Source organism: Telopea speciosissima, chromosome 5 (genome assembly GCF_018873765.1).
Source record: "Telopea speciosissima isolate NSW1024214 ecotype Mountain lineage chromosome 5, Tspe_v1, whole genome shotgun sequence".
Classification (NCBI taxonomy): domain Eukaryota; kingdom Viridiplantae; phylum Streptophyta; class Magnoliopsida; order Proteales; family Proteaceae; genus Telopea; species Telopea speciosissima.
In genome coordinates, this window is record NC_057920.1 from 8,124,925 (window position 1) to 8,148,886 (window position 23,962).

At 38.6% G+C, this 23,962-nt stretch overlaps 2 protein-coding genes, 1 non-coding gene and 1 pseudogene across 4 annotated transcripts in view; 2 read left to right on the forward strand and 2 right to left on the reverse strand.

The window, feature by feature from the left end:
- The window catches only part of LOC122661851 (sugar transporter ERD6-like 6), a 28,004-nt gene extending 17,938 nt beyond the window's left edge, over positions 1–10,066 (forward strand). For both annotated transcript variants that reach the window (XM_043857358.1, XM_043857359.1), the window contains 7 exons: positions 8,255–8,301; positions 8,410–8,472; positions 8,554–8,613; positions 8,729–8,794; positions 8,883–8,942; positions 9,495–9,609; positions 9,696–10,066. In XM_043857358.1, coding sequence (XP_043713293.1) covers positions 8,255–8,301; positions 8,410–8,472; positions 8,554–8,613; positions 8,729–8,794; positions 8,883–8,942; positions 9,495–9,609; positions 9,696–9,808 — 524 coding nt within the window. In that variant the 3' untranslated portion in view covers positions 9,809–10,066. The remainder of the gene's footprint in view (positions 1–8,254; positions 8,302–8,409; positions 8,473–8,553; positions 8,614–8,728; positions 8,795–8,882; positions 8,943–9,494; positions 9,610–9,695) is intronic.
- LOC122661852 (monoacylglycerol lipase ABHD6-like) lies at positions 9,738–14,861 on the reverse strand. The gene is made up of 4 exons (XM_043857360.1): positions 14,144–14,861; positions 11,242–11,340; positions 10,774–10,841; positions 9,738–10,324 (listed from the first exon to the last, which is right to left on the reverse strand). Exons 1-4 carry the CDS (start codon positions 14,816–14,818, stop codon positions 10,189–10,191), a joined length of 978 nt encoding a protein of 325 aa, XP_043713295.1. The 5' UTR covers positions 14,819–14,861; the 3' UTR covers positions 9,738–10,188.
- On the forward strand, positions 11,027–11,148 carry LOC122663440 (annotated as a pseudogene).
- A 4,431-nt stretch (positions 14,862–19,292) lies between the features above and the next one.
- On the reverse strand, positions 19,293–19,366 carry TRNAT-AGU. Its single transcript has one exon. It is a non-coding gene; the product is annotated as a tRNA-Thr (tRNA).
- Between the last annotated feature and the right edge of the window lie 4,596 nt (positions 19,367–23,962).

The following is a 23,962-nucleotide window of genomic DNA, read 5'->3' on the forward strand; positions in this document are numbered from 1 at the left end:
GCAAAGGATGATGTTTAGCACTCCTTGATTCGTTTTTAATTTCAAAGGTGTGAAAACGAAGATTAATGCAAGAATTTAGACTCTTGGTTGAGAGTTTTTCTTCATTTTTCCGTTAAAATAGGAGTTGTATCGAGTCTGTGAGTGAAAACGATTTTTTTAATGGAATGTATCGATGGTATCGGTATGTATCGATCTGTATCGATATGTTGGCAGAATCGTGGGCTAGAAAAGAGAGAATGAGAGAATAATTGCTTAGGTTCATTGATAGGTAAGCCCCAGGGGAAAGTTACAAGAGACTAAAATAGGTGATGTGGGACTAAAACCCACATAGTTGACTTAAACTTAATAACATAAAAACTACCCCAAAAGGACCAGAATACCCCCACGGTATTCTGGAGTACATATTCCAACACTCGCCCTCAAGCTGGATTATACAAATAATTAAAGAAAGAAGATCCAGCTTGAACTAAAGAAAAAAAGAACTCCATAATAATGCTAATAATGCTAACACTCCCCCTTAAGTTGGCGCATACAAGGTACTAATGCCCAACTTGAACAAAATGGGGAAAAAACTAAGTTGTAGCAGAATCCAGCTTCAAGACGAATGCAACTCCCAAATAAACCTTTAAGAACTTGAAAAAATAGATATTCAAAACTTGGGCAGACTTGATCAGCAAACCGGGACTGGAATGTCTTCCAAAAAAGGCAGCTTTCACCAATCTTCTATTGCTGTCCAGTGATGAATCTCTGAATGATAATCTTGAAGATAAGTAACTAGGGTAGCGAGCAGATGAATCAAGCAGTGGAAAAAATCAACGCAACTGTAGAACCTCATGTAGGCAGGCATTAACCAAACATCTTCAATACTTTAATACCAATCTCCCCCTTATGGCAAACTCAACCCAATAATGAAGGATACCCAATAGCAATGGTGGAAACACTGATCTTCTATGTTTTGCACCAAGTGTTCCTACAAGTTCTGCTTTCTGCAATGGCTGCAGGTATACTGTACATAATCCCCCCCACGTGTAGTAGTACACGTGGATAGAAAACGGAGATGATGTGCAAAAGTATAATATTCCAGAATTTTCCAAAAGGTGTTAAGGGTAATGGAAAGAGAAGAAATGGCAATTTTGAGAATACCATAAACTTCCAAGGTGGTTATGGGTATATGCCAAAGATATGATATGGGAGGTGGTGAAGTGAAAAGAAGCAATGGGATAATGAACCATGGCCAAAGCAACATAGTAATCTACAACCTTCTTTTAATCGATCAAACTAATTCCAAAACACCAATCTCCAATGATCAAATTTGAATTAAAAAAAACAGGTCTAATTTGTAGAAGGAGAAGGCCCCATTCTTCAAAAACTTGATCGATCTTTACACAAGGATGAACAAGTGCGCAAAACTCCAATTTATAAACTCCCACATGCTAAATAGAACTGACGAAGATATTTGGACAGCAATGGATGTAAGAAGCTTCAACAAAAAACTTGGATTAGATCTGAATTTGTGAACAATGCTAGGATCAAGCTCTCAAAGTGAGCCGGATATGAACCAGAAAAGCTTCACATAAGTGAATAGGTTCGTAGTTGCAACCAATAACTTTGGAACACACTGTTGTAATCCCAAATATGCTGATCTCCAGGGTAGTAGATGCGAGTCTTCAATAATGAAAGAAATTCGATCTCCCATAGTAGGATACTCAGTCTCAATGACAGGGCAGCAGTAGTCCTCATAAAGGCAGCAGTAACATGTCAACCAGTCATGCTTACAGAAGCCAATCAATAGAACCAGCAATATATGTAGTAAAGCTCAATAGAACCAGCAAGTATAGATTAAATAACCCAACAGATTCATAGGTAGTTGAAGCAGCCAGTCACATAGGAACAAGTAAAAAAAAGGTTGATAATTGGAGAAACCGAGCCATAAGAATGAACCTAAATGTTTACCAAAAAGAACTGATGAATGATGCTGAAATATGGGTTGAATACTCCTCTGATAGTTATAAAACTCTCCTAAAAAAATCTGCAAGAGTGGACTGCCCTAACCCTTTGATCGATTATAGGCAGGGTTTTTTACAAAACCCTGAAAGTGAAGATCGATTGTAGGGAAGTGGGCTTCAACAAAAGTGATGATGACTTGTCAAAGGTGATGTCTTCTGGTAATAGATGTTGACCTCAACTGCGGGAATGGATCTCCAGTTCGAATAACCAATCTCCTTGGTGATTGAGACTTGATCTTCAATTGGGAGAAACCCAAAAAATTGCAGAAAAAATAGGGTAGTAGCTATCTTGTGTAATAGAACTTCTTCAAGCCATGAATAGTTGAAGTAGAATGTCCCTCTTGATGGTAGAAACACCTCCAAAAAACTCCAGCAGCAGCAAACAACCCTAACCCTAAAATCGATATGTGTCAGGGTTTTGTAAAACTCTGAAAAGGAGGATCGATTGGGGTTAGGGGTCTTCAAACACTTGGAAAGAGGCTTATACTGAGGTCGAGTGGTCCTTGTAGTTGGAGTAATCATCCCTCCAAAAACAGCAAAAACTGAAATCTGTAACCCTAATTTCGATTTGAGTCAAGGTTTTAGCAGGTAACCAAAAATAGCAGGTTGAGAAGGTTTTGCTGTAAAAACAAATCCAGCATCAGAAAGTGTCCAAACTTAGGTCGAGTAGGGCTTGCAGTAGTAGGGAATCACCACCAAAAAGTTAGCTGCATCTGAAAAGGGAAACCCCAAAATTGATTGGAGTCAAGGTTTTGAAAAACCCTGACAAGTTGAGATCGATTTGGGTATGGAGGCTGGAAAAGTTAATAAAAGATGGAGAGAAAGAAAAAAAGGGAAGGAAGACTATGGAATAGGGTAGAAGAGTGTTGGAAAAGGCTGCATAGGAGGCTCCAACAATGGAGGATCAGTCTTCATTAGGTAGAATCAGATCTCCAAAAATTCTGGACAGCTCCAATATCATAGGTATGGCTCCAACAGATTTCAAACAGAATTTTTTTAATAAAAAAAGGTAGAAAGGAAGGGGGGCAGCAACTAAATCATTGATATGCTGTGTTTACCTCATTAGTGCTGCCCCTTTACAAGGTTGAGAGGAAGAAGAACAGAAGGAGGAGAAGCCAAGAAAGGGAGGAGAAGGGAGAAGTCGATTGAAGAGATGGATTAGGGTTTTCTTTTTCTTTTTCTAACCTAGATCAGACCAGCTCTGATACCATGTTGGCAGAATCGTGGGCTAGAAAAGAGAGAATGAGAGAATAATTGCTTAGCTTCATTGATAGGTAAGCCCCTCTATTTATAATAGAGGGGAAAGTTACAAGAGACTAAAATAGGTGATGGACTAAAACCCACATAGCCGACTTAAACTTAATAACATAAAAACTACCCCAAAAGGACCAGAATACCCCCACGGTATTCTGGAGTACATATTCCAACACGATATGTATCGATACGTATTAAACCACCCACATAACCTTTTACCGGATGTATCAATGGTATCGATATGTGTCGGTTGTATTGTATCCCGTATCGGCCGATACATTTCGATACAATCTGAGACAGTCCATTTTTAAAAAAAAGAGAGATGTATTGGTATGAATCATATCGGTACCGATTGATACGATACATACCGATACTTTAAACCATGGATATAGTTATTTAGGATAAGGAAATAATTTGTACGGAGACAAGCAAAGAAGAGAATTAAATCTAGGAACTTATATTGAGTATCCTATGACACAAAAAAGAAAAAAAACTCTAGGTTGATTCCCAACACACTATTGGGGGGTAGAAAATGGTGGGTAATGTTTGTAAGTGCCTAGTAATCAGAACCACGATGTGATGGTCGACATAAAACTCGCTGATCAGGAAGCTGGAATTTAATGGATCCACTTATGCATGCTTCTAAAGATCTTGGAATTCGGACCTTGATTTTGGATTTGTGATATTGAATAAACGTGTATTGTCTGATGTATTAAACCTAGAAGTATCATATGGAGTTTGATTATGGTATATATCTTATTACAGGTTATAGATACGGATGACTGGTTTCTCATGTGTGATTATGCATTGGACTTGATTGATCTGTAATGTCCCAAACGATTTCTGGTGATAATAAAGCCTTTTTCAGGCTGACTATTGTTGAACAGTCTAGAATGTGAGAAATGGTCCTACTCCTATGGACAAGGATTTGCTGAGTGTAGATTGTAATTAGCACTAGTACTTTATTAAACCTTGTCCTTTATTACCTTTATACTGTTAGTCTTGGCTAAGGATTGAACAATCGTGCTTTCACCAGAATTAATGCACAGTGGTCTAGATGTCATGTACTTGTGCTTGAGATTTTCAACCATCTGTGGCTGTTTTCATTTTGTATTGGGATCAGATCCGGCCAGATCAGCCGAGCCTGATCCACTTGATTTCCCAAAATTTCCTTCCAAACTTGACCAAACCAATCTGATGTTTTAAATCCTTGCATATAAGAACACCCTTTAGGCACTTTAGCAAAACTATAGCAATAAGAACACCCTTTAGGCACTTTGCATATAAAGGGCGTACCCAGTGTACGAGGCTCCCGCCATTGCGGGGTTCGGGGAGGATCATAATGTACGCAGCCTTACCCCTGCTTTCGCAAAGAGGCACTTTGCATATGAGTCACTTTATCAGAATTATATTAGTGGCTTTGTCGTTTGGGTCACCCCTCTGTAGGCACTTTAGCAAAACTTTTTCCTAGTTTATTTAAGCAATGTAATCCAAATACTTTCTAATGTGATGCTTGTGTTTTTGCCAAGCAAACTCGGTTTGTTTATTCCCATTCTGATAATAGAAGTTCAACTCCATTTACTTTGATTCATTCTGATGTATGGGGCTTTGCCCACCATGTTTTGGTTTTTGGTTATCGGTGCTTTGTTACCTTTATTGATTGCCATACTTGACTCACTTGGATATATTTGTTACATCAGAAGAGTGAGGTTTTTCGATGAATCGATGTTTTTAGCTGTTCCATCGGATGATTTAGACTCAATTCAATGCTAAGGTAAAGGTTCTTTGTAGATAATGGCAAGGAGTATATGGACGAATCCTTCCAGTTGTATGTAGCTGATCAGGGTGTTATACATCAAACAAGTTGTGTAGATAGCTCAGAATGGCGTGGCGGAATGCAAGAATCGCCATCTATTGGAAATGACACGCTCCCTCATGTTTGAAATGTATGTTCCAGCCCAATTTTGGAGAAAGGCTGTCCTCTCCATTTCATACCTCATTAATCGGATGCTTTCTCGGGTATTGGAGTCTCGCTGCCCTCTTGAGGTGCTTCTTGGTTCTTCTTCCTTTATTGTTCCACACACAGTTTTTGGCTGTGTGTATTTTCCCTGTAATCATCAACTGCATGGAAAGCTTGATTCCCTTGGTCTTTGGTGCATTTTTCTTGAATATCCTGCCACTCAAAAAGGTTATAAGTGCTACTACCTTCTGTCTTGCCGTTTGTTGGTTACCATGGATGTGGTTTTCCATGAGACTGAGGCTTATTTTTCCTTCCCGGCACCTCTTCAAGGGGAGTCTTTTTTACGGGAAGATGTGCCACTAAATATTCCTATGGAAAATTCTCTTGATGAGGAATGTTTTGTTGAGAGAGATAAGGAAACTATTGGGGAGGAAAAAGTTTTTGTTTAGGGTGAACATAACCCATTGAAAGTATATGTTCGTTCTCAGCATAAGCAAGTTGATGCTAACACCACCACTGTGCCCAGCCAATCGTCACCTCCTAATCTAGGTTCTCCCTCTCCCACGGTTGAGTCTCTTCCTCCTAGTGATCTTACTCTTGGTTTGCCTATTGCTATTCATAAACCCCGTAGAACTTGCACTCAACGCCCCATTTCTTATGTTGTCTCATATGATTCTCTCTCTCTCTCCTTTCCATACTTTTGTGTCTTTGTCTTCTGTTTATGTCTTCTTTGTCTTCTGTTTCCATTCCCCAGCACTAGTAGGAGGCTTTAGCTGATTCACGGTGGAAAGATGTTAGGGTTGAAGAGATGAGGGCACTTGGGAAGAATGACACATGGGATTTGGTACCTCTTCATCCAGGTAAAAAACCTGTGGGCTGCAAGTCGGTGTTCACTGTTAAACAGAAGATGGATGGAACAGTGGATAGATACAAAGCACGACTGGTTGCCAAGGGGTTCACTTAGGCATATGGGGTTACTAGGAAACCTTTGCTCCAGTTGCCAAGATGAATATTGTTCGGGCTATCCTCCCATGTGCAGTCAATTTAGGGTGGGAGCTACAGCAACATGATGTGAAGAATGCTTTTCTCCATGGGGGTTTGAAGAGGAGATTTGTATGGACATTCCTCCTAGTTTATCCTCTTCGAAAACCCAAGGCAAGTTGTGTAAATGGAAACGGGCCTTGTATGGACTGAAGTAATCTCCACATGCATGGTTTGGATGCTTCCACAAAGCCATGGTGTCAGTTGGCTATGAACAAAGTAATGCTGATCACACTTTGTTTATCAAGAAACCAGGAGAGCATATTACGGTTCTCATCGTATATGTAGATGAAATTGTACTTACTGGTAGTGATGCTGCTGAGATAGCTATCTTGAAGACATATTTAGGCACAAAATTTGAGATTAAAGATTCGGGAAAGCTGCAATATTTTCTCAGCATTGAAGTAGCTTGTTCAGCTCACGAGATCTTTCTCTTACAACGAAAGTATACCCTTTATCTTTTATTTGGTACAAAGATGCTAGAGCCTCGTGCACTGGGTTGCTCTTTTTGCTCTTTTTTAAGGATGCTGGGTTGCAAACCAACTAATACGCCACTTGAAGCTAATTCTCATCTCAAGAGTAAGGATGGTGAGCCTGTTGACAAAGGCTGTTATAAGAGGTTGGTTGGGAAATTGATTCTTCTCTCTCACACTCGACCAGACATAGCATTTTTTGTAAGTTTGATCAGCCAGTACATGCATGATCCCTACACTATGCACTTGGAAGCAATATATCGAATTTTGAGGTATTTAAAGTCTGCTCCTGGCAAAGTTGTTCTTTTTTCTCCACATGATCACTTGCGTGTTGAAGCCTTTACCGATCCAGATTGCGCTGGTTCTCCTGATGATAGGAGTTCTACCTCTGGATATTGTTCTCTTGTTGGTGGCGATCTTGTTACTTGGTGACGAAAGAAACATACTGTGGTTGCTTGGTCCAGTATAGAGGCTGAATTTCGGGCCATGGCCCATGGCATTTGTGAACTTCTTTGGCTCTAGGGTCTTTTTCAGGATCTTGGTGTTCCGGTTCACCTTTTAATGCAACTATACTGTGATAGCAAATCAGCCATCAACATTGATCACAATCCAGTCCAGCATAACAAAGCTTGTGGAGATCAATCGTCACTTCATCAAAGAGAAGCTAGAACGGGATCATTTGTGTTTCATTTGTTAAATCTGGGGAGCAATTAGCTGATGTATGTACTAAGGGTCTTAATAGTAACTTTTTCATCCTATTGTTAGCAAGTTGGGCATGTGTGATGTCTATGCACCAACTTGAGGGAGAGTATTGTAATATGGGTATTAGGGTACTCTTGTACTTGTATCTATTCTAAGAACATTCTCTGAGTTATTATAAACTTAGAGGGGCTGCTGTGTTATTGACACAAGCCTTATTCCCCAAATATCATCAGGGCCATAAATAGACTTTATTGTACTGTGATCCATCATTAAGTGTCAATTTGTGACTAGGAAATTAAGTGCTGCTCCTATTGGTGTGACTGATTCTATCGAAGTTCAATTGTGAGCTATCTTGATGGGTTAGAGTTGGCAAAAAGTGTCTTACCCTTAATAGTTGAGGGAGATTTGAAGGTTGTTAGATGGATGTTGTTGATTCTTGAGGGCCATGGTGCCTGGCCTACTTGATAAGATGTGCTAAGCCTTGGCTGCATTCATGAATATCTCATTCAACTGGATGCAGAGATCTAGCAATTCCGTTGCCGATGAACATGCCAAGGTGGGAGCCAGGAGGGGCTTCTTGTATATTGGGAACTATCCAATACCAGTGGACCTCCCTTTATCTATGTTCATGTTGTAACCTTTGACGTTTTGTTGGTCCTGTTGTATCTATCTTGTTTCTGTTTTTTGCTTGGTATTATTGAATGTAATGCTCATTTTTACATCAAGAAATATTGTTGCTCATTAAAAATAGGGGTGGGGGCTTGTTTTGGTTTTCTGATGACTACCTTATTAATTTTAGTCGCATCACATTTGAGCAGGTATTTCCTCAAGTAATGTTGCAACATGTGGAGTTGGTGCTATTCAGGTACCATATTGAATCATTAATTATTATTCTTTGTCCTAATTAAATTATGACATTACATGAGCAATTTTCATCAGACACATCTAATGGGAAAGATTTTATGCTATCTAGGTTCTTGCCACTGGAGTAACAACATGGTTGGTCGACAAAGCTGGCCGTCGGCTTCTTCTTATAGTGAGTGAAAGCTGAATAATTTCTTTTCCTGTTAATGATATATTCTTGGAATATGAATGTCTAAAGATATGCTTGTTGCAGGTCTCTTCATCTGGAATGACTGTCAGTCTTCTACTTGTTTCAATATGTTTTTACGTCAAGGTCAGTTATGCTGATCCTTTGGATTTTTCCCGATTTATAGATTTATATTTCCTGGTGAGCATCATCATAAGTTCATGAATTGAGCATAATATATTTCTTCTTCTACTGCAAGCAGGATATTCTATCTGAAGAATCTCGATTTTATAGTCTGATGGGCATATTATCCGTGGTCGGGATTGTGGTATGATTTCATCCCTTTAGAATTCCGATGTTTAGAGTTTACTGTTTGTTGTTGGTGATTCTCAGTTTGACCAATTATTTCCTTGCAGACCTTCGTGCTTACCTTTTCTCTAGGAGTTGGAGCTATCCCATGGGTTATAATGTCAGAGGTATGCACAGATAATTCATCTTATTTTCTCTGACAACAGGAGACAAAAATTTCTGCTTAATGGTACATCTTACGTTTTACTTGAAATCACATTAGCAGTGTTTAAATTTTCACGTGCAATTGAAGAAAGTCTTCTGCTGGCGGCATTTCAGGTTATTGTAAGTGCTGTTGCAAAAGGCAGGGAAGTATGATTGAGCTGGTTTCAAAGGATATATAAGATCTCTTAGAACAGAGTTCAACATAATTGCTATCCCATGCTTTAGATTGCAGCACTCTCTTGGAATACTTTGAAGCTAGGACCGACAGGTCCTTTGAGTGAAACCCAGTGTCTGTGCCATTGTGGACCTTAAACTTCATGTTGGGGCAGAAGTCCTGGAAAGAAATTTTCTGAAATTAGCTTTGATTTTTAGGATCTCTTGCTGACCAAAAAATCTTGGCAGAGTAGGAAGTACTGATGAATTACTGACTCATACAGCATGGCTTTCTCTTTCTTGATTTGGATAACTTTTTCAATTAGACTCATTTTCATGTGCTTGTGCACTTGGTGTGACAGGTAATGCCAGTGAATATTAAGAGTCTTGCTGGAAGTGTAGCAACGTTGTTCAACTGGTTAACCTCTTGGGTCATTACAATGACTGCAAACTTGCTTTTGACTTGGAGCAGTGGAGGTCTCTCTCTCTCTCTCTCTCTCTTTTTCTCTCCCTCTCCCTAATTTATTAAGATGGGTACTAAAATGAGGCTTCATTCTCAACAGGTACCTTCACCCTTTACACAATCGTGAGTGCTTTTACTGTGGTATTTGTGGCACTTTGGGTCCCTGAGACAAAGGGGAGAACTCTTGAGGAAATTCAGTGGTCCTTCAGATGAAATTTTTTGTCGGAATATCTGGTTTCTCAATTGCTGTTTTGTAATTGCCTAGTTTAACATTGTGCCAAAGCAAATTTGTAATCTTAGTCCGGCATAAAGGGAACTCTTACATCTTCCATCACCCATAGGTTTGTTTCACCTTCCTTTTTTATTATAATCCAGGTCCCTATATATTGTACCATGTGTTGTAATTCTATTTGAATAAATCATATACATTTTTTGTGCCCATTGTATTATTTAATTCATCACAATCAATTCTATTATAGTCTTCAATCTGCCAAGTTCTCCAAATTTTTTCATTTGTATATGAAACAACAGAAAGCAGGGAAACAGGTACTACGGAACACATAAACTTTAACCAGAAATGGGAAGAGTGAGCTTCATTGTTGAGCTGCATCTGTATGCAGGGAAGCAAGGATTGCCTTGAGACGCCTGTTGTAGATGCAGGGTCGCTCCAGGTGAACCAGGTGACCTCCCTTCTTAATGCTTTGCAGTGTTGCCTTGTCTCCTAGTTGCCTGTCATAATATTTAGGAGTATTTTCAATAGGATGATGTGTAAGAAGGCATCCAAGAGGAAATCATTCATATCAAAGTGTTTCATATTTTTCTCTCCCCATGAAAAGGAAAAACATTTCGTCGTTTTTCTTTGGATGAATGAAACATTTCATGGTTTCATCTACCATACAACTCATGGAGGTTTGATTGATGCCCGTCTCTCGATATGTTGTTTACCTGAGACCAAATGGCTTTGCAAATTCTGGTCTACTGTGGGACCATATGCCAAAACACAGAATCATAGAACTCTCATTGGGATTTCTATGTTTCCTTTCCAAGAGGAGACCCAACATTTTTTTGAACAACCTACAATAGAGAGTAGCAAAGAGGGGAGACAATGTCTTCTCTCTCTCTTCTGGCCCTCTCGAATTAAAATTTGATCCCTTTAATTTCTAAGTGGGTGAACGTACTCTTTCAGGCTCTGGGCAATCTCCATATTGAAAATTTGGTCGTTCTCACCCCATAGGAGATGTATCCTCTGCACAATTAACAAACAAACAGAAATATAGATAAACAAATAAATGAGATGAGGTAGCTAAGAATGTGAATAAAATTGGGATGGCTGATCCACAATAGAGGGGGCCTTCTATAGCAGGGTTTGCTTTTAGGTCCAATTTAACCATATAAATCCCATTGGATCCGATCCAATGGTTTGTGACTCTAGGGTGTAGTCATATTACAAGCATTAATGCATTAGATTCCATCAAAATTCCACAGTTAAGCGTGCTTGAGTGAGAGTAGTACTAGGATGACTGACTTCTAGGGAAGTTCTTGTGTTGCACTCCCTTCCTTTTTTCCTAAATACCTTTTTCTAACTAAAAAAACAAAGCCAATCCAAGAACAATGTGAATTGTGAAGTAGTAGAATTGCATATGTACTTGTGAAAGGTTGGGGATGGTGGAGTCCTTGCTGCTGCTGCTGCTGACGACCAGAGTTTCTAGTAGTTCAGCTTTCTCCTTTCTGTTGTTGAACATCACCTGGCATCATGGAAAGCCAAGTGAATGTTCTTGTAAGTTACGATGATAATGATGAAAGCAAGATTCTATTTGGATGGTCATAAGGGAGACATGCATGGATCTCAGTGGCCTTTCATATTTCTTATAGTTGAATCATGAATGAGGATTTGGGTTTAGGAGGATAGGCTCAGATCCCCTCTTTTTTTCAAACAAAACAAATCAATCAATTAAAAGAAGTCGAGGAAAAATTCCGACGACTTGGAAGAGTTTACAGAAGAAACAAGAATAGAGGGAGGGAAGAGAAACCACACACGAGAGAGTCACAACTTAACAGCACCATAGACAAGTAACTTAACAGCACCAGAGACAAGTAAATGAGTCTTAGAATTACAAATTCTAGGGGAAAAAAAAAAAAACGAAGGGAGAGGGTTTCCTAGTTTTGGGCGAATAAGGGAACCTTCTTTAGAATCTTCCGACGACTTGAAGAGTTTACAGAAGAAACAAGAAAAGAGGGAGGGAAGAGGAACCACACACGAGAGTCACAACTTAACAGTACCAGAGACAAGTAAATGAGTCTTAGAATACAAATTCTAGGTTTAAAACTAAGGGGGATAGGGTTTCCCTACACTGCCCAAGTGCAGTTTTGGGCAAGTAAAAGAGCCTCCTTTGGCATCTGACAAAAGAAGGGGGCAGTGCAGTTTTGGGCAAGTAAAAGAGCCTCCTTTGGCATCTGACAAAAGAAGGGGGGGGGGGGAATCTCTGACAAAAGACTCCCTCACATCAACAGTGATATGTGAAGGAGTGTGTAATTTCATTTTTGAGCTGGCGTAGTATAATTTTTTTTCTTCTCTAAAACGAAAATTAACAAAAGAAAAAGAAAGAAAGGTCTAAAATATAAATCTTCAATGATGGAAGAAATGGCTCACATCGAAAAAGTAAAATAAAATGGCTAAACAAGAGTTTTTTTTTGGGTTGGTGGGTAGCAAAAGGTATTGCCATCATTTATCCAAGTTTTATGTTGGAGTCTCCCTACATGAAGATAGTTTTTGTATACCAAGATGGAGAAAAAAGAATGTTAAATCATAAAAAAAAATGATTGATTTATGTTAGGTACTTGATCGATACACCAAAAGCTCTGAAGCTGATGGAAAACGTTAAATCAAACTCTTTAACCTATCTCATACTAAGCTGACCCAATCTAACTCCCAAACACTAGAATGAACCCCATTAAACACATAACAATTTATTGGTTCATTAACTATAATGTTCTATAATTCATATTCAATTGGGTTGATGAGTTGGTAGGAGTTAATGATGAAACTCATCTACCCGTTTCAATTATACGGTCATGATATGTGACTATTGAATTGGGGATTGAGCTCCTCTTCAGCGTGGGACAATGTCCAGCGCACATCGTCCAGTTGGGGAAGCTTCGATCCACATGCCATTGCACCGAGATAAGTGCGACGGTGTGGATCAAAACTCCCCAATCGCTAGATGTGCGCTGGAGAGGAGTCGGATCCTTGAATTGGACGGAGAAAACAATGATGTTTTCTTGGGAGAAGAAAAGAATTATATTAATAAAGGAATTTACATCCAGTGAAAAATTTGGTCAGCAACATCTTTATAAATGAGATGTTGCAGAGGAGGTGGAAGGGAATCTGTACAGAAATTAATTTCTGTGGAGGACTGAACAATATTAATTGCCCACCAATCTGCACAATGGTTTCCTTCTCTATAACAAAAAGCTAGCAGCAATGGAGGGGGGAGGGGGGAGGGGGGAGGGGGGGTGGGATCCATTTATGGAGCTTGATACACAGTAGTGAAAGTGGTTTGAATTCCCCAAGTATTGAAGAAGTGGCTGTTGCATGTATGCATTATTCTGCACCTTCCCCACTTGGTAGGGACTGAATCTTAATGATGAAAATCACTTGTCCTATCATCAAACCATAAGGTCACACGGTGATGGATGGAGATCTCACGACGGAAATTGAGAATTTGTCAAAAGAAGTGTTTTTTTGTTTTCCTAATCCAATACCCATTCCACGTGACTACGTGAGAGACATATCCATCATCTATGATGGCTATTTAAATTTTCTCTTTTTATTACACTGTACGTAGCACTAAGGATTTACACATAGAAATGGTCAAGAAACAAATACAAGTAGTTTGCTGTTAGGCTGCGTTGACAGCACATGCACGGGCATCTAAAGCATGGTTTTAGTGCACGGTATCAGAACGGCTGAGATCGGTTATATCAAACAAAATTATCCTTGAATTTTCTTAAAAAATAAGTTTTTAAATCATTTTATCCCTTGTCCATACTATGCTATCGATATAGTATCAACACGGTATCAGTATCGATGACTAGCAAAGCCAGTACATATCGCCCAATACGGGCAATACGATACCGATACGTAAAACCATGATCTAAAGGGATGGACAGGTGGTCATTTCACTGTCCCCTGTGAGAGGGCGTAGGGGCAGTCCCCCCCCCCCCCTCCCCATCTGAATCAGCTGTAAATTTAAAAAACATCACATTTTTTTTTGGCCGATACTATACTTAACAATATCGAGCATGACCTACAACATAGATACCGATCCCTAAAACCATACGTGAGCATGGTTTGAGGAATCAGTATCATATCGTCCGTATCGTGCAATACGTATTGGTTTTGCAAGTGATTGATCCCGATACGATTGATCTGTATCGATATCGATCCCCGATACCATATCGGTTGGATGGCCACGCTCTTATCATTTTCCCAAAACATAAACATAAACATAAATTAAGGAAGGAAATAGGAATTAAGGAAGTTAAAACCTGGAAGTAGTCCTTGTAGAAACGATGAGGTAAACGGAAGTTCTTGTACATGCCGAGATTAAGAAGGGTTTTCACACCTTCAACTGACGTGGGCAGTAACATCTCTGAAGACGACGAGAATCCCAACCGACCCGTTACCTTACGACTCATTGACTCCGTATAGGCTGAGACCGAACCTGAAACCACCAGAGACTTCACCATGTGTTGGTGTAGCTCCGCCATCTTGAACGCCACCATTCCACCGTAACTGAATCCCACCACCGTGCAGGTGTCCACTCCTAACTTCGTCAGTCCCTTCACAAGGCATTCGGCTTGAAACTCCGGTGACCGGTCAGTTTTGCTGGTCATCGAACCTCCGAAAAATAGAAGGTCTGGAACGTAGACAGCGTACTTCTTTAAGAGTGGTCCCACCTGAAACTGCCACGTCATTAGACCTTCAGCAGCAAAGCCATGTAACAATACCACTGCAGGCTTCTTTGCTTTCTTCTTCTTCTTCTGGTTCTTCTCCTCTTCCTCCTCCGGATCTACCTTCGCCTTCTCTTTCTTAGTGGTCTCAAATGGAGCCCAAAATTTCATGGTTGTCCCAGGCTCGATCTCCACCATCTGGGTTCTCAGACCAGCAAGCTTCATTAGCCCATGCAACAATGACTTCTCTATTGTCACAAAGTTCACCATCTCTCTCTCTCTCTCTCTCTCTCTCTCTCTCTCTCTCTCTACTCTGAATCCGAATAAATAAACTCCACTAACTCTGACTTGCCCTTACTCAAAGCAAACTAAAGGGAATTGAGGTCCCTGGAGAGAGGAGCCAGATCCAAAGTCTTATGGCTTACTTATTTAGTGCTCTCCAATCCTGACACCTCAAGTCTTTTGTGATGTTGATTGGGCCAAACAATGAATTATTCTCCTCTCAGGTTTCTTGACCGGTCAGGTTCGCAGGTTCCTCTCATAGGGGGTGCAGAAATGACGACTTCACCCCACCCGGGCAATGTGTTCGGGCAGGGGCTGAGGTCGTCATTTTCACCCCCTATTAGAGGAACCTGCAAACCTGACCGGGCAGGGAACCTGAGAGGAGCACGATCCGCTAACCATATTAATACTAATGATGAAAAATTAATTTCTTGGATTTCAAGAAAATAGTAAACTATTGTACGATCATCAACTGAGAAAGAATACAAAACTATCATGGTTCTAAGTATCAGTATCGTATTGGGCAATATGTACTGGTTTTACTAGTCAACGATATCGATACTGTATTAGTAGCACAGTACCGACAAGGGGTAAAATGGTTAGAAAACTCATTTTTTAAAGGAAATTCAGGAATAATTTTATCCAATATAGTCGATCCAGGTTGATACCATATCGATATTGTATCGGTTTTGCATATTGCCGATACCCGTTTCAATACCGTGCACTAAAACCATGAAAGTCATTGCTAAATCTGTGATGTGATAATATTAGTGCATATTGAATAGAGAGATTGCACTAGAATGCCTTAATCCTGAATGGTTAGGCCATTTTTCATCTAAAAAATAATAAAAAAAGAATGGTTAGGCCATTGTATTTATGAGAATGGATCATCTGCATGTATTAACAGGTGAACGTACATGTGAGAACCAACCACCTGTCCTATTTTTGCCATTTACAAGGAGAGGAGGGGTTTTTATGGAAACAAAATTAAAATGTGATTGGCTCTCACTTGTACGGATTTTAATCCTCTCCATTTCTAGATCCATTATTTCCTATTATTTCCCCCTCCAGAGTACGTGCGACACGTGGCAGTCTTCAATCCAATGGCTTTAAATCATTCTCTTATTTTTAAGTAATAAACTAACTATGGTTACCCAAACCCAGAACCTAACCCGGGTCAAGATTAACCAAACCATACTAAATCCATGGTTAATTCAAACCGAAAAACACCCAACCCTAATCTCATCGTGTCTCTCTCTCCTATGCCCTCATTGCTCAACGAACAAAGAAGCTCAACGAACAGAGAACGAGAAGCTGCCGCTGTCGCTGTTCAAGTTTACTATTCATGCATCACTATTCATGTGACACTATTCATAGCTACTGTTCACGTACTGCCGTATTTTCTCCAGTTTTCTTTGCACACAGGTTTCGCACTTTTTCCAACAAAAACAATAGGCGCAGTAATCAGATTCAAAAAAAGAAATAAACAGTTTCAGAAAACTGAGAATTTAAGAAGTTGAACTAAACTAGGATTCTTGAAATCGTTGTGGTTTTGGAAACTAAACAGAATTGAAAACTTGGGGGGTATATTATTCGACATTGAGATACAGTGTAACAGGGAACCAATACTTGAGTTATGTTTGGTATACATTTGTGGAACGCATTCTAGGCCAATTTTGTATTCTCACGATATGCTGCTTTGACTATTGCTTGGATTTCGTCTCTTACTTATTGTCTTTTTTATTTTTTTTTACTTCTTTAACTTTCTTTTTACTTCTCTTATTTCTATTACTTTCATAACTTCTATCGGATCCATGTAGCCGACCCCATTTAGTTGGGATAAGTTTATGGTTATTGTTGTTGATAAAAAACAACTATTTGTATCATCCGAGAATGCATAATTGATCTAGAATGCATACCAAACGCAGCCCTGGTTATCCACTCATCCATAAAATTGTCTTTTTGAATTTATGATAAAATCCATTTGCTTGTAGCATTGCACAAATCTCACTCCAGTTTCATTTGGTTGCAAGGGCAATTAAGGGGAAGGGAAGTGAAACTTTCAGAAGTAAAAAAAACACTTTTGTAATCAATACTCCATGTGACTATATCACTAACTCTAAATCATTTAGTAATTGATTATTAAATTTCATGTTACTTTGCATCAAATTCCCTTTAATTTAAAAAATAAAATAAAAATTACATGTAAAATGTGTCATTACTTAAATATGATAAGAAATTTAAGTAATTTATACTATCACATCACATCAGTAAATAATTATACAAGTTTCTTTTTTAGATTTGAAAATTTTCACCCTAATTTTCCTTACAAATAAACGTAGCCTTCAATTCTCCGTACAATCGAAAACTACGTGAATAGAAATATTCTATTTGCATGGCGGTGGATCAACTGCACTACCTAACTCCTATCACGTCTCTCCGCCTCACCTTAATTTTGGTGGTCCAAGAGAAGAGAGTCCCTTATGCTGAGTTGGTGACAAGCTCTCTGTCTGCAACTTTAGAAGTTGGCCTGATAAGGATATGTTCGATGATTTTAAGTTTTACAGCCAATTTATTATGTAAAAACATTTTCTACCCCTACTAGACAAAGGGGTAATGGTTGCGTAATCAAAATTACAGATCCTCTATCCGAGATCTCATGGTTGGAGTTTAGATTAAAGGTTAATTAAGACCTGTAATTGGATATTAGATCAATCTTTATTGATTTTGGTTCGAATTAGATTGGAATCTGTCAAAATCCTATTCGAAGAAAAAAGACTAAAAATGAAAATCCAAGTGCATTCATGGCTGATTCTAAAAGGGATTAAAAAAAAATTAGACACAATCGAAGATTAGGGTTTGGGGACCAGGAATGGTCGAAGACATACTTAATCCGAAAAGGATTTTATCCAAATGCATTTCAAGTAATTGTTGAAAAACCTGACCAGTTGACCTTTTCGCTTTTCCAACGATAAGAACGTATTTAAGTAATTGTCGTTTTGTCGGACAATAATGAAAATGCTTGAGACGAATTAGAAAGGTCTTCCACCTTCTATATTAAAGAGAGTCTGTCTCTATGTCCTTGGTTGACGCATGAAACATAGAATTTGCTGAGAGGTGGATGGCGCTCTTAAAGTTATCATTTGTATTGAGCTTATTGACGTTAGACAACACTATCACTTTCTTATATTAGGGAAAGCTAGTTTTGGACATCTACTAATTTTAGATTCATCAATTTTATAAGAAAATAAACAAATTTTGTCAAGGCAAAGGGTTTTGTACACGGCCGTGCATAGTGTATGATCATGCTTTCATCTGTTGGATGGACATGATTGTGTATAATGCACGGCCTCACGTCTCCATTCAACGGTTGTAGACATGATCATACACCATGCTATTGCAGGTAGTTGGAGGGACTAAGGTGAGAAATTTGTGAATTTTGGATTCAATATTGTTAGGACTGGTTCACATGTTCATTTATATGTATTAAACACGGTGAATACTTTAGCCGTTGGATGGGTGGACGACAATTGAGTATATAATCCAATCGAACGGCTGAAGTATTGACAGTAGTCATATACAACCGAGAATTAAACTTTTTACCATATTGTTAATTTGAATGCAATGAAATTTGTGCGAAGAGGATAGGAATATAATTTACCTTTGTGTCTTATACCAAAGCAACAAAAAAAGGATAACAGAACACTATCCGGTCGTGCGCCTTGGGTGACTGAGATTTCCACCTTTACATGGGGCAAGGCGGTAATTTTCAGTCACCCAAGACACTTTGTGTGTATAAACGTGGGATCCATACAAGGCGCACGACCAGATACTTTTCATTTACCCTTAAAAAAAAAAAAAGTTAATGAGGCTTGCTGACATGACTATATACAAAATTAAATCAGAAATGATGGTTTTTTTGTTAAAATTTTTTTATTTGATCGTTGAATATGTATAGAGAATAATCTGGACTAATCATGTGTAAAATTATAATCTCAAACTCAATCAAAGGCTCTCTTAAATATTGGTATGTATTTCCGTGTGCATTCATGCATACCTATTGATAACTATTCGATACATTCTATTTTTTAATGTTTTATTTGTTACTTGATGGCAAATTTCATTTGAACTGAAACTTGATTTGTGAGCAGGACTTTGGGGTTTACTTATCTTGAAAATTTCTGCACCATTTAAACTGCCAAGTGACATTATATAAGTGCCAACATACGTACTTGTCCTCAAAATTTCAGCCCCATGCAAAAAAAACACGATCCAAGATGATGAATTGAATGAAACCGCTACTGTAGCAAATCCTAAGCTCTGTTTGGTTGCAAGTAAAGGGCAAGAAGGTGTTTCCTTAAATAAAAAAAAAAAAAAGATGTGGTGGGGGTGGGAAGGGAAGGAAAGTGAAATCAGTTTTGAAAAAAATAAAAAGATTAAACACCTTATTATTTTTTTGTTTTGCTTTCATTGAGAGTTGAACTCAAGACCTCCCGCTTACTAAACGGGTGCTCTAACCAACTGAGCTATGAAAGCTTCTTTACAATTCATTTTAATACAGCATTTAATGTCTTTGTTTTGTGAAATGAAAATATTCTTTCTTATTGAAAAAAAAATATATGTTATATTAAAAAAAAAAAAAAATAAATATTAAAAGGATTTTTGATACCAAAAGGTTAAAAAAAAAAGGGTTTTATGCACAACCGTATATGTTCACGTTCGTACCTTCAATTGTTGGATGGGGGGAGAGAGAAGATGTGTTATTATACTTTTGCCTCCCGCTTCTCACTTTTATCCAATTATTGAAAGGCACGACTGTACACATGCATGGCCTGACATATAAAATTGAGTCCATAAATAAAAGAGGCCTATTTGTTGGTTCATCATGACATGTTAACATTTTGCACCACCCTACATATTCAGTATGTGTAGAAGCGTTGGCCACAATTTAAAATGGGACCATCCCAGATTGAGCTATCATGGCATTAAAAATGGACAAAAATTGGCTGCTGCCCAGGTTGCAGCTATGTTCCAACTGTCCCAATTATGGTTCATGATCTCGGTATCGATTGGATCGGGATCGCCTAAACTCGGGCAAATATGACACTTTTGTCCCTGTTTTCTTATAAAAAAAAATTATTATTTTTTTTAAAAATTTTGACCTTTGTCCATACAGTTGGATTGGATCGGTCTCGATCGATACTGATTTGATTTGGCCAAAATCGGCCAATCCAATCCAATACCTCAAACCATGGCCTCAATTGTGGGCGCCGATTTGAAATCCAAGGGGGTATTTTGGAAAATACCAAAACCTAGCAGAGTATTCGTGAACCCAAAGGGAAAAAGGGGTCATTCCAAGTTTGTGCCTACAATGGGGGCAGCAGGAACATGGCTACAGCCTGGGTTGTAGCCAAATTTTTTCCATTAAAAATTGCTACAAACTGCAACTCCAATCAGCCAATCACAGCTAGCATTTTGCTAATGACTTCTCATATAAATGTGTTTGGACGTATGAAAAGTGTTAAAGTTTTTCTACACACATAGAGGACAGATCAGTAGATCACCCATTAGCCTAAAGTTCACAAACCCCTATATGATTTTAGTATTTTCTCCAAAAACATCCTCGCGATGTCTTCTCCCAACCATCCCACACCTGCAGTGGATGAAATCTCATACACTGTGGGTAGAAGAAAACTTGATCCTATGAAAGAAATATAAAATCTGCATTCGAAGGCATGAGAAGACAAGAAATGAACTGAAAACCGCACATATTCTGTGCGAATTTTTTGACTCAATTTTTTTGGGTATTTGGAAGGTACCCTTGGACGGAAGATACATTGGTTTAAATTTTGAAATTCACCTCGAAGAATTTGATTTTTTTTTTTCTCATGCCACCTCTATCCAAATATTGGGGAGAAAAATTCCTTTACTTGTGAGAAAACGGACGAAATTTTGCTGCTACACTTTATGTTCCTGCTACAATATTAGCAGCCAAGGAAATGGGATCTTAAAGGGTATTTTAGAAAATACTAAAACCTAGGAAGGTATTTATGAACCCAAAGGGGAAATGAATTATTCCATTTCTTGGGTGTAGCAGTAAATTTTTTTTTTTTTTTTTTGGAGAAAACTGCCAGAGGAGAGAGGGGGGAGAGAATGTGTAGGAAAGAGTGGGGGAGAGAATGTGTAGGAAAGAGTGGGGGAGAGAGAGAGTGGAGCTAAGGGTGGGGAAGTAGAGAGAGATGTTGGGACTTGGGTAGAACTCATCCTTAAAAGCTATTCTTAAAAGCTATTCTTAAAAGCTATTCATTAAGGAGAGGGTGCCTAAATCCCTATATGTCTCTACATTGAGTTATTGACATCCGATGTGAGATTATCACTTTCGTGTGTAATCCCAACAATCTCCCTTTTAATGTGGGAGCATATATACGTGGGACTGTGATCTTCCTTCAGATTTTCCTCCATCCTCGGAGGCACATTGGAGGTTCCATACCCTAGTTTTGATGCCACTTGTTGAGAAAATCACAATCTCTTTACCACCTTTGTGCATATTAATGGAGAAACACAACAATAACCAAATGGGTATTATCCCCATTAACTTGGATACATGTGGGAAAATGGTTGATTTTCTCAACATTTTGTTTGGCTACCTAGAAGAAAAGTTAAAATATCAAAATGTTTTTTCTAAAACCGTGCCGTTTGTTTGATAAAAAAAAATTGGGGCGTTGTACCCTGTGCCACAGCTCAGCCTGCGCCCAGGCACATGGGGTGTGTGCAATGACCACCCTGCCCCCGAGCATAGGCTGCCCATGTGCCTGGGCGCAAGCTGCACTACGACACAGAGATCATTCTCCCAAAAAATTTTTACAAGACAACAGGAATTACTTGAAGGGTAAAAGACAGTTGGATTGGTTTAAAATTTTTTTTGGGAAAAGGATGTGGCCACTCTCACACTCTTTCTCCTCCTAAAATTCTTTCTTTCTTGATCATGTGGGCTCTATTATATACGAATCGTGAGACACCTTTCTCTTGCACCCATTTGCTTGGCATAGAGATGCTATTACATGCATGCGGCATGTAGATCTCTTGCACAAATTATAACAATACACTATAAAAACAACGTACCCCATGCATGAGGCTCCTGCCACTGCAGTGTCTGGAGAGGGTCATAATGTACCCAAGCTTATCTTTTCGCAGAGAAGTTGTTTCCTGATTAAAACCTGCGGCCATTAGGTTGCAATGGAGCAACCTTACAGTTGCGCCGAGCTCTGCCCTAAAAAAACTATAAATTATATCTAGTAAAATCTAAATTTTAAAAGAAATCTTTCATTCTGAAATTTCGAATGCTTTTAGAGAAACTTGTGGTATACTGGTTGATGATATAATTGCCACCCATTGAGAATAACAATGGCATCATATGGCTGGAATTTCCTCATTCAGTTAGGCTTAAATTTGCTTCCTTATGATTAAGTGCAATCAGAGAAAGGACAAATGGCTAAGAAATGTAAAACAGATTATATAGATATAAAGTCAATATTTCACAAAATTTTTCCATTTAAGCAAACAGAGCCTAAATATAAAGAGAAAACAATATAATGTTTGGTTGTTTGGAGCATGGTACTAAATCTCGTTTTGTTTCGGTGTTTTGGTCTGATCGAAATTTCCGAGATATCAAAATTTCGATGAAATTTCATCGAAATATGGTATTTTTCTGTGGGTGTAAAATGCCAAAATGACTGAGATTTTTGAAAATTTCGAAACAAGATTACCAAAATTACGGAGATTTCCGAAACGAGATGACCGAAATTTTCAAAATATTCGAAATATTGCACGTGACACTTTTAGTGACTTTTTCAATATCTCGCGATATATCGTGAGTCCACGATATTACGTCGATATCTCACGAGATATCGTCGAAATATGGTATTTTTTCATTTCGGATTGGTATTGTATCTCGGACAGCTCGAGATATACAAAATTTGACGAAATATCGCCGCAATTTCACGAGATTTTCAACTATGGTTTGGAGCCCTTTCAAACAAAATCTCTCAAGAGGATTGTACTCTCCATAGCTTGGCTATGGCCAAGATCACCAAATTCAAAACCCGTAAATGTGCAATCCTATACAAGGAGCTAAGCCCATCTAGTGCTTTCCTATATGAAAGAACTTGAGCCCATCAAGCTAAGCTCAATATTCCAGCCTAAAATGTACTTAGTAACTAAGCCCAACAAAACAGAAACAAGACTTGTCAATCACAGCCCACGATAGAGCATCCATTGTTGGTCCACATGTCAAATTTCATGGCCTATCTTAATTAGGTGATTTACTATCTGTTCATTTTTTCTCACGCGTTAGAGTTATCAAATCAATAGATGATCGTAAACGAATTCTAAGATAAACAATTTTGAAATCCAACTAACATGACCCGTGTCATACTCTAATTCAATCATTTTTCCTCTCATGCATGTCCATACACCCACTAATGGTCCACGAACCCTCTTGGAAGGCCCGGTGGAACACCAAAATTGAATTGTAATGTTGCCAAGAAGAGGAAATGCAGATGAAGGAAAATCAATCTCGAATCAGGCACTGAAAAGGTGTTCAACCAAGGGCAAATCCCATTGTAAATGAGCACCGAAAAATCGTAACCCATCAGCAAGGGGCACGATTTACGCATCGGTCTTGCGGCTATTGCTTTGAATTACTCGAAGTGAGCAATCCATAGTACAAAATAAGATGCACCAGTGGCAAACACCTCGAGACTACACCATTGTACGAAAAATAAAAGATAAAAGTGTAATTTTAATGCTTTATTTTACCACGTGGCAAACACCTCGAGACTACACCATTGTACGAAAAATAAAAGATAAAAGTGTAATTTTAGTACTTTATTTTACCACGTGACAAACTCTGATTGAATTGAAACATTACATGTCACCATGGGACCTTGGATCTATATGTCCACCAAATTACATATCATCTCTTAGCATCCAATCTACAAATCCCCAGTCTAAGCAAGAAACAAGTCTAGAGAGTTTAGAGATTTGATGAGAGATGAACAGGTGACCTATAAAGAAGAATTGCAACAAGCTAGAGAGATTACATAGATTCCTTAAGAAGTCATAAGTGAAAAG

Coding starts and splice junctions, on each gene's coding strand:
- LOC122661852 (XM_043857360.1), bottom strand. CDS start 14,818: ATGGTGAACTTTGTGACAATAGAGAAGTCATTGTTGCATGGGCTAATG. Junction 11,341..14,143: donor TCTACAAGGACTACTTCCAG/GTTTTAACTTCC, acceptor CCATGATGCCAG/GTGATGTTCAACAACAGAAA. Junction 10,842..11,241: donor CCATCCCCAACCTTTCACAA/GTACATATGCAA, acceptor TTAATTGTGCAG/AGGATACATCTCCTATGGGG.